This window comes from Aquarana catesbeiana, linkage group LG13, assembly GCF_042186555.1.
Source record: "Aquarana catesbeiana isolate 2022-GZ linkage group LG13, ASM4218655v1, whole genome shotgun sequence".
In the NCBI taxonomy this organism is placed as follows: Eukaryota; Metazoa; Chordata; class Amphibia; order Anura; family Ranidae; genus Aquarana; species Aquarana catesbeiana.
The window spans coordinates 236,554,082-236,564,197 of NC_133336.1; the positions used below are offsets into that span (position 1 = coordinate 236,554,082).

At 53.0% G+C, this 10,116-nt stretch overlaps 1 protein-coding gene across 3 annotated transcripts in view; it reads right to left on the reverse strand.

Moving 5' to 3' along the window:
- Window positions 1-10,114, reverse strand: part of SCNM1 (sodium channel modifier 1) — a 62,707-nt gene extending 52,593 nt beyond the window's left edge. For all 3 annotated transcript variants that reach the window (XM_073609571.1, XM_073609570.1, XM_073609569.1), the window contains exons 1-3: window positions 9,960-10,114; window positions 6,258-6,328; window positions 389-477 (exon numbers count right to left, since the gene is read on the reverse strand). In XM_073609571.1, coding sequence (XP_073465672.1) covers window positions 389-477; window positions 6,258-6,328; window positions 9,960-10,010 — 211 coding nt within the window. In that variant the 5' untranslated portion in view covers window positions 10,011-10,114. The remainder of the gene's footprint in view (window positions 1-388; window positions 478-6,257; window positions 6,329-9,959) is intronic.
- Window positions 10,115-10,116: the final 2 nt, after the last annotated feature.

A 10,116-nucleotide genomic window follows, 5' to 3' on the forward strand; every position in this document is an offset into this window, starting at 1 on the left:
ACACATCTATGAGGAATAGGCTGTGTTTATGTGTGATTCCTATTTCCCTCCCACAAGGAATGGGCTGTGTATATGCGTCACCCTGAGTTTCTTCCCCCGAGGTTACAGGACATGACCATGAGAAATGGACTAGGTTTATGTGTAACTCCAATCTCCCTCCCCTGAGTTTATAGGACATGCCTATGAGAAATGGGCTGTGTTTATGTGTGATTCCAATTTCCCTTCCCATGAGGTTACAGGACACGTCTATGAGGAATGGGCTGTATATGCCTCACCCCAAGTTTCCTCCCCTGAGGTTACAGGACACGCCTATGAGGAACAAGCATGCATATGGGCCAATCCAAAATTTCCCTCCCCTGAGGAACAAGCTGTGTATTTGGGCACTCACTGGCTGTGTGTTTCTTCCCATTGCGATGGATGGAGAGCATGTCTATCGTGTCAAAGACAGGCCTGTGGTGACACACTGTGCAGGCGTACCTGTAATGACATCACATGATGAGGTCAGTTTTTTTTATATATTTAAAATGCGGCACTAGCAAACGTCCAGAAACATTTTAGAAAAAAGATCTTCTGCATTGCAGGCAATTAGTAACCATTACACACAATGCACTTCCCCACAGCAATGACCCCCTTCCTCCATCTAATGGTTATGATGATTAGAAAATTGGCCTCAGCTGCCGGTAAGACTGCAGGAAATACAAGAGTCCAGAGTCCAAAGAGCACAGGACCCAAGATAATGTGCACCCATTGGCTGTGTTTATACTGCCCGGCGTTCTTCTTTAAGTTTAACCTGTTCCAGGTCGTGCCAATTAAATCTGAGCAGATCACTGAAAAAAAAAAAACCCTGTTAGACTTAGCGGTAACAGTATTTCCAGGAACCTTCCAGGACAGCTACTTGAGTGATAATTGGCTTCGCCATCCACAGGAAACACAAATCAGATACAATTTAAAAAGCCCCTCCCTTTCCTCTGACCCTCAGTTGTTTAGAAGATCAATTAACCTCCACCAAAGATGCACTTGGCAGAGGAAAAAAACAGAAACCATAAAACACACCACCACCAGGTAAACATGGTCGACCAGTGAAAAAAATAGAATAGGGTGGGAATATAGACGCTGTCCTGGAAGGTTCCTGGAAAAACCGTTACCGGTAAGTCTAACGGGGTTTTCCCCCCTCACCTTCCAGGACAGCTACTTGAGAGGAGAAGCAAGATTTAATACCTTAGGGAGGGACGACAGCCTGAAGCACTTAATTACCAAAGGAAAGGTCCTGGCTGGAAAGCATCTGAACTCTATAATGCTTGACAAATGCATGATAGGAGGACCAGACGGCAGCTTTAGAGATTTCTTCTCATGAAGCTCCTGCTCTTTCTGCCCATGATGTGACCATGGATCTCCTTGAATGGGCCCTAATTCTAGCAGGAGGGGTGTGACCTTTATATGCCTCACAGATAGCTCCCCTAATCCACCTAGCAATAGAACTTTTAGATGCTTTGGACCCTTTCTTGGGGCCACTGAATAAAACCAACAGTTGGGAGGAACTCCTAAAACCACCGGTCTTTTCTAGATAAAGCAGAAGACATCTCTTTTCGTCTAAAAGACCAAACCTTTCCTCTTCCGCATTTTTGGGAGAGGTGCAGAAACTAGGAAGGACTATCTCCTGGGACCTATGAAAGTTGGAAGAAACTTTGGATAAATAGAAAGGATCAGGTCTAATCACTACCCTGTCCTCTAGAATCCTCAGGAAGGGGTCTTTACAGGAAAGAGACTCGAGACCAGAAATCCTTCTCCCTGACATAATAGCCAAAAAGGAAGGATAACTTCAAAGAAATTTTCAGGGAAATCTCATGCAAAGGCTCAAAAGGAGCCCTTGTTAGTGCATTTAATACCAACGACAGATCCCAGGGAGGAACATGTTTGATAACCCTGGGAGTATGTCTAGATCTGGCTGAAAGGAACCTCTTGACTAAGGGATCTTCTGCTAATCTTCTCTCTGTAAACAAAGATAGGGCAGCAATCTGAACCCTAAGGGTGCTGACAGAGAGTCCCTTTTCCACTCCCCCTGCAAAAAATCCAATATACAGGGAGTGGAAAAAGAATCTAAACCAGCTTTCCTTTGCCAGGAAATAAAAGTTTTCCAAACTTTCCCATAGATTCTTCTCGTGACCAACTTAAGGCTGTCCAGGATAGTTTGAATAACCCTCTCTGAACATCCCTTTAACTCTAGGATGCGCTGCTCAGCCTCCAGGCCGTCAAATGGAAGGTCTGAGGGTTTGGGTGTAACCCAGGTCCCTGATGGTGCAGATCCTTCCGAACTGGTAGGGGCCAGGGAGGATACACAGATAGGGCCTTCAGAGAGGAGAACCAACTCCTCCTGGGCCACCAGGGGGCAATCAGAACAACTTCTGCCCGGTCCTGAATAATTTTCCGAACCACTAGGGGTAAGAGGGGAAAAGGAGGGAAGGCATAAGCCAGAGTGAAGTCCCACGGGAAGGACAGTGCATCCGTCCCCAAGGACTCTGTTTTTCTCTCTAGAGAGAACGCTGGCAGTTTCCTGTTGAGACTGGAGGCAAAAAGATCCACTGTGGGGAGACCCCATCTTAGCACCACCTTCTGGAACGTGCCTTGATGTAGTTCCCAACCGCTGGAACTGATGCTCACCCTGCTCAAATAGTCCGCCAGCATATTTTCTGACCCCTTGATGTGGACTGCCCTTACTGAATTGACATAGATCTCCGCCCAGGACAGAATCTGCTGTGATAATGAGAGCAGCGATTCTGAGCGAGTGCCCTCTTTCTTGTTCAGGTACGCCACTGTTGTGGCATTGTCTGAAAATATTAATAGGTCTTTTGAATAGATCCCCTCTTCTAGAGATACAATTGCTTTCCTCACAGCCAGAAGTTCTCTGAAATTTGAAGAGCGACCTGCTTCCTCTGGCAACCAGGCTCCCTGTGCTTGCCAGTCCTGTGAGTGAGCACCCCAACCCCTAATCTTGACCAGGGAATGTTGTGTCCAATCCTTCCCTCTCTGCAGATGTTCTCGCTGCTCCCACCAGGCGAGATCGAGAAAATTCCCTTCTGGTAGTTTTACCAGCTGATCCAGAGAATCCTTCCTGTGATTCCAATGGAGTAAAGGAAAAGCCTGAAGGGGTCTGGAGTGCAATTGGGCTCAAGGCACCCCTGGAATGGCCGCAGTCATCAGACCCAGCAACTGCATGATTCGCCGAAGGGAGGTCTGAGGGAGCAGCTTGAAGGCCTGCACAGAGATAAGAATTTTCAAAATCTTCTCTTCGGGAAGAAAAATCTTTAGGGCAACAGAGTCTATTAGATAACCCAGGAAAAGAATACTCTGTGAGGGTACCAGGCAAGATTTCTGCTGGTTGACCTTCCACCCTAATTTTTGAAAAGTCCACAAAACCAACTGTAGGTCTTGAACAAAGGACTCCTTGTCCCGAGCAAAAAACAAAAAAATCGTCTAGATATGGGACGATCGATACACTTTGAATCCGAAAAAAGGCCATGACTTCAACCACAATTTTCGAAAAGGCCTCGGTGCTGCCGAGAGACCAAAATGAAGGGCATTGAACAGCCAGTGAGATGGCTCATTTCCTACGAGAACTGCAAACCTGAGGAACCTACGGTGGCTCTGGCAGATTGGTACATGAAGATAATCTATTAGATTGTAAGCTCTTCTGAGCAGGGCCCTCTTAATCCTATTGTATTATATTGTATTATAACTGTATTGTCTCCCTTTTTATATTGTAAAGCGCTGCGTAAACTGTTGGCGCTATATAAATCCTGAATAATAATAATAATAATAATAAGCGTCCTGAAGGTCCAGGGTCAACATAAAGACCTTTGGCAACAACAGATTCCTTACCGAATAAATGTTCTCCTTTCGGAAACGTCTGTACACTATGTATTTGTTCAGGACGCTTAAATTTATGACCATACGAAAGCCGTCGGAAGCTTTCTTAACCAGAAAGACGTGAGAATAAAATCCCCGGAACTTCTGAATTTCTGGAACAGGAGAAATAACTCCCTCTGTTTCCCACACAGAAATAAAATTTAACATGTCTCTCTTAGTCTCTCAGCAGGCGGGTAAGAAGGGAAGAAGTGAACCGTTTACTTTTCTCAGAGGAACGAGCTAAGACCTCTTCTAAGGAAGAACCGAACAAGAGTTTGCCTTCGAAGGGAATGCCACAGAGCTTATTCTTGGAAGTAAGGTCACCTTCCCAAGATTTAAGCCAGATAGCTCGCCTAGCTGAATTAATGAGAGCAGAAGCTCTGGCTGCAGATTTCACTGAATCTGCTGCTGCATCAGCTAAGAAGGCGACTGACTTGGCAATAAGTGGGAGGGACTCCCTAATCTCTTCTTTGGGGGTGTCAGATGCAAGAAGATCATCCAGACGCTGAACCCATACGTCTAAATTTCTAGCCACACAGGTGGATGCTACCGCCGGACCTAAAGAAAAAAGCTGAAGCATCCCAGGCCCTATGCAGCATGAGTCAGCCTTTCTATCCATATGATCCTTAAGGACCCCAGAATCTTCAAAAGAAAGATCTGATCTTTTGGACACCTGTGACATAGGGGCGTCTAATCTAGGACACTTAAAGAAAACCTCCTCGAATTCAGACTGAAAAGGAAATCTTCTTTTGTGTCCCCTGGATTGGAACAAACTTATTTCAGGTTCTCTCCATTCAGACAGAATCATGTCCCTAAGTGACTGGTGTACCGGAAAAGTTTTTGATTTCCGTCCCTGTAGGCCCCTATACATTTTATCCTGTACAGATTGGGCTTGTTGTGGCATCTCAATCTGCTCCGAGGTATATATTGCTTTTAGAAGTTCATCAATATCCTCAACTGGAAAAAGATAGAATACTTAGCTACCTGTATCCCCCTTGGATGCAGACTTTTCATCAGATGAAGAAACTGGATTCTCACCTTCTTCCAGATCAGAGGCATCGCGTAAACTAATAGTCTCAGATACCAACAAGGGAAGGGACCTGGCAGAGGTTGAAGGGTCTTGGGCTACGGGTCTAGATGAGGAAGAGCCTAGACTAGTAACCCTGTCATTAAGTGACCGAAAGGAGTCCACTACCTCCTTCATAGAAGTAATTAACTCTTTAAAAGAGGAAGACTTTGAACTAGCTCTGGGTGAAATACAATCCTCACAAAATAGTTTTTTATAACTATCAGAGAGCCTGGCCCTACAGTTCCCGCATTTCTTCTTCACCGAATTGGCCTAGAAAAAAAAGCAGAAACAAGGACCATAAATAAAAAGGTTCCATACAAAAAAAGTCCCTTGCTGTAGAGCTATCCATAGACAAGAGCTTACCTTGGGGGCAGTATGGGACCCGGATGCTGCCGCTGGTTCAATACGAGCGGATGCTCCATCCTCAGACCTGTCCTCAAGCTCCATGAAGCAAGCGGAGAACGGCCGTAGAGAAGACTGCAGCTGTACCGCAGAACTGCACTTAGAACGGCGTTTTTAGCAGACTATTCCCCTGCAGCATGTCCTCAGTGTCTCCACGCCATGCTTCTTTAGAAAAGTCAGCGTCCGGAAGTGCGTCATGTGACTTCCGGTTCTGGGGCCATCTTGCCGCGTCACCGGAAGTCCTCCTGACGCCATCTTGGTACACTGAAGTGAAGCATTTAGGAGGACACAGTTCCACACAGCAGAGCTGGGGAAAAATGGAAGGGAGTTGCCACCAATCACATAGGCAAGTAACCCTTAGAAATAGGGAACCCTTCTGGTACAAACCATCATCCAGGACTTGGCCACAACTAGTCCTGGATGAAACCAGAGAAGGGGGTCCACCAACCACAGTTACCAGACCTTAAGAAAACAAAAAACATGTTGGTGCTCCTGGAGCGTCTGGAAACACAAAACAACTGAGGGTCAGAGGAAAGGGAGGGGCCTTTTAAATTGTATCTGATTTGTGTTTCCTGTGGAGGGCGGAGCCAATCATCTCTCAAGTAGCTGTCCTGGAAGGTGAGGGGGGAAAGAAGGAGCTTACCTTCCATGAAAATGGCACGCCAAAACCATAGATGGAGCTGAAGTTAAGAGCAAAGCTCCATAGATTGTCTACGCCTCCCACATACACACAGTCCTGCTATTGGTCAATAAAGCGTTACATCACAAGGACCAATAGGAGTGTGGGAGGGGGTGTAGCCAGGTTTCACCTTTAAAGGAAAAGTCTGGATCTACTCAGCGATCGAAGTACGCCTGAAGGAGGCGGCCAATCTGGATTACACACCTTCCATTGTTCATCAGCAGGGCCTCGTCCTCGGGGATGTAGCTGGCCAGCAGATCGGCCACCCTCCGCTTCTGTATGGAGACATAAAGGAGGAGGTCACAAAACAGAGTATTGATTGGATGGGCCACCCGTCCCCATACTTTCTCTATCTCCCCTGCACCCCCCCCCCCCCCCCATCTATAATACTCAGCACCCCCCCTTTACACCCACCTTTCTCCATTCTACCCCTTTCAATACCCCCCCCCCCCCCCCCACATCTACCCTTCCTATTCCTCTTCTTCCCCCAACCCATCTATCCCTTCCTATAGTCTTTCCCCCCCACCTGCCCCTCCCCCATCAATAACCACCATCCCCATTCTTTACCCTCAAGAAACCCCCCCCCCCTCCACTTCTAAACCTTCTGCCCCCTCCATACAGACCTGCCCCTCCTCCCAATCCATTTCTACCCACCTGCAACACCTCCATCCTCCTTTATCTCCTGCCCCCTCCCCCATCTATACCTAACTATCCCCCTTCTATCCCCACCTCCATCTACTCCCAAGTGCCCCCCCCCCACTCTACTTCCACCATCTATACCCACCTGCCCCCTTCTATCCCCTCCTCCTCCTTCTTCTACCCCTTCCTACATCTATGCCCACCTGTCCACTCCCACGCTCTACTTCCTCCATCAATACCAACCACCACTTACCTATTTATACCTACCTGCCCCCCCTCCCCTCCCCATTTACACCAACCCGCCCCCCATCCCCAATTTATACCGACCCGCTCCCCATCCCCAATTTATACCGACCCGCTCCCCATCCCCAATTCATACCAACCCACCCCCCCTCCCCCATTTACACCGACCCCCTCCCCCCATTTACACCGACCCCCTCCCCCTATTTACACCGACCCGTTCCCCCCCCCCTCCCCCATTTACACCGACCCGCTCCCCCCCCCCCCCCATTTACACCGACCCGCTCCCCCTCCCCCATTTACACCGACCCGCTCCCCCTCCCCCTCCCCCCCATTTATACCGACCCGCTCCCCCTCCCCCCATTTAAACCGACCCGCTCCCCATCCCCAATTTACACCAACCCGCTCCCCATCCCCAATTTACACCAACCTGCCCCCCCCTCCCCCATTTACACCAACCTGCCCCCCCTCCCCCATTTACACCGACCCGCTCCCCCCCTCCCCCCATTTACACCGACCCGCTCCCCCCCTCCCCCATTTACACCGACCCGCTCCCCCCCCCCCCATTTACACCGACCCCCTCCCCCTATTTACACCGACCCGTTCCCCCCCCCTCCCCCATTTACACCGACCCGCTCCCCCCCCCCCCCATTTACACCGACCCGCTCCCCCCCCCCCCATTTACACCGACCCGCTCCCCCTCCCCCCATTTACACCGACCCGCTCCCCCTCCCCCTCCCCCCATTTACACCGACCCGCTCCCCCTCCCCCCATTTACACCGACCCGCTCCCCATCCCCAATTTACACCGACCCGCTCCCCATCCCCAATTTACACCAACCTGCCCCCCCCTCCCCCATTTACACCAACCTGCCCCCCCCTCCCCCATTTACACCAACCTGCCCCCCTCCCCCCATTTACACCGACCCGCTCCCCCCCTCCCCCCATTTACACCGACCCGCTCCCCCCCCTCCCCCCATTTACACCGACCCGCTCCCCCTCCCCCCATTTACACCGACCCGCTCCCCCTCCCCCATTTACACCGACCCCCTCCCCCCATTTACACCGACCCCCTCCCCCTATTTACACCGACCCGTTCCCCCCCCCCTCCCCCATTTACACCGACCCGCCCCCCCCCCCATTTACCCCGACCCGCTCCCCCTCCCCCTCCCCCCATTTACACCGACCCGCTCCCCCTCCCCCCATTTACACCGACCCGCTCCCCCTCCCCCATTTACACCGACCCGCTCCCCCTCCCCCCATTTACACCGACCCGCTCCCCCTCCCCCCATTTAAACCGACCCGCTCCCCATCCCCAATTTACACCGACCCGCTCCCCATCCCCAATTTACACCAACCTGCCCCCCCCTCCCCATTTACACCAACCTGCCCCCCCTCCCCCATTTACACCGACCCGCTCCCCCCCCTCCCCCCATTTACACCGACCCGCTCCCCCCCTCCCCCATTTACACCGACCCGCTCCCCCCCCCCCCCATTTACACCGACCCGCTCCCCCCCCCTCCCCCTATTTACACCGACCCGTTCCCCCCCCTCCCCCATTTACACCGACCCGCTCCCCCCCCCCCATTTACACCGACCCGCTCCCCCCCCCCATTTACACCGACCCGCTCCCCCTCCCCCATTTACACCGACCCGCTCCCCCTCCCCCTCCCCCCATTTACACCGACCCGCTCCCCCTCCCCCCATTTACACCGACCCGCTCCCCATCCCCAATTTACACCGACCCGCTCCCCATCCCCAATTTACACCAACCTGCCCCCCCTCCCCATTTACACCAACCTGCCCCCCCCTCCCCCATTTACACCAACCTGCCCCCCCCTTCCCCATTTACACCAACCCGCTCCCCCTCCCCCCATTTACACCGACCCGCTCCCCCTCCCCCCATTTACACCGACCCCCCCCCCTCCCCCCATTTACACCGACCCGCTCCCCCCCCTCCCCCATTTACACCGACCCGCTCCCCCCCTCTCCCATTTACACCGACCCGCTCCCCCCCCCCATTTACACCGACCCGCTCCCCCTCCCCCCATTTACACCGACCCGCTCCCCCCCTCCCCCATTTACACCGACCCGCTCCCCCCCTCCCCCATTTACACCGACCCGCTCCCCCCCTCCCCCATTTACACCGACCCGCTCCCCCCCCCCCCATTTACACCGACCCGCTCCCCCCCCCTCCATTTACACCGACCCGCTCCCCCTCCCCCCATTTACACCGACCCGCTCCCCCCCCTCCCCCCATTTACACCGACCCGCTCCCCCCCCTCCCCCATTTACACCGACCCGCTCCCCCCCTCCCCCATTTACACCGACCCGCTCCCCCCCTCCCCCCATTTACACCGACCCGCTCCCCCCCTCCCCCATTTACACCGACCCCCCCCCCATTTACACCGACCCGCTCCCCCTCCCCCCATTTATACCGACCCGCTCCCCCCCCCCTCCATTTACACCGACCCGCTCCCCCTCCCCCCATTTACACCGACCCGCTCCCCCTCCCCCCATTTACACCGACCCGCTCCCCCTCCCCCCATTTACACCGACCCGCTCCCCCCCTCCCCCATTTACACCGACCCGCTCCCCCCCCTCCCATTTATACCGACCCGCTCCCCCTCCCCCCCATTTACACCGACCCGCTCCCCCCCCTCCATTTACACCGACCCCCCCCCCCATTTACACCGACCCGCTCCCCCTCCCCCCATTTATACCGACCCGCTCCCCCTCCCCCCATTTATACCGACCCACTCCCCCCCTCCATTTACACCAACCCGCTCCCCCCCTCCATTTACACCAACCCGCTCCCCCTCCCCCCATTAATACCGACCCACTCCCCCTCCCCCCATTTATACCTACATATCCCCCATCCCCTCTCTACTTCCTCCATTTATACCAAGCACCCCTTCCCCATATTGATACCGTCCAGTCCCAGAATCTATATACCCTTCCATCTCTCTCTCTCCCCCCCATACTTACCCCTCACCCCACAGACCCCCCCAGGTCCCCCTCCTCTCACCCTCAGTACATTCAGTTGGCTCCCATCGTTCCCCTCTCTCTTAAACGACATTTTTCTCCTCTGCACACCGGCTTCCGTACAACCTGGCCGCACTGCCCTCTGGGAGATGTAGTCCCTCCTTCCGTACACTACCGACACGTGACTTCCCCCCGGGGGC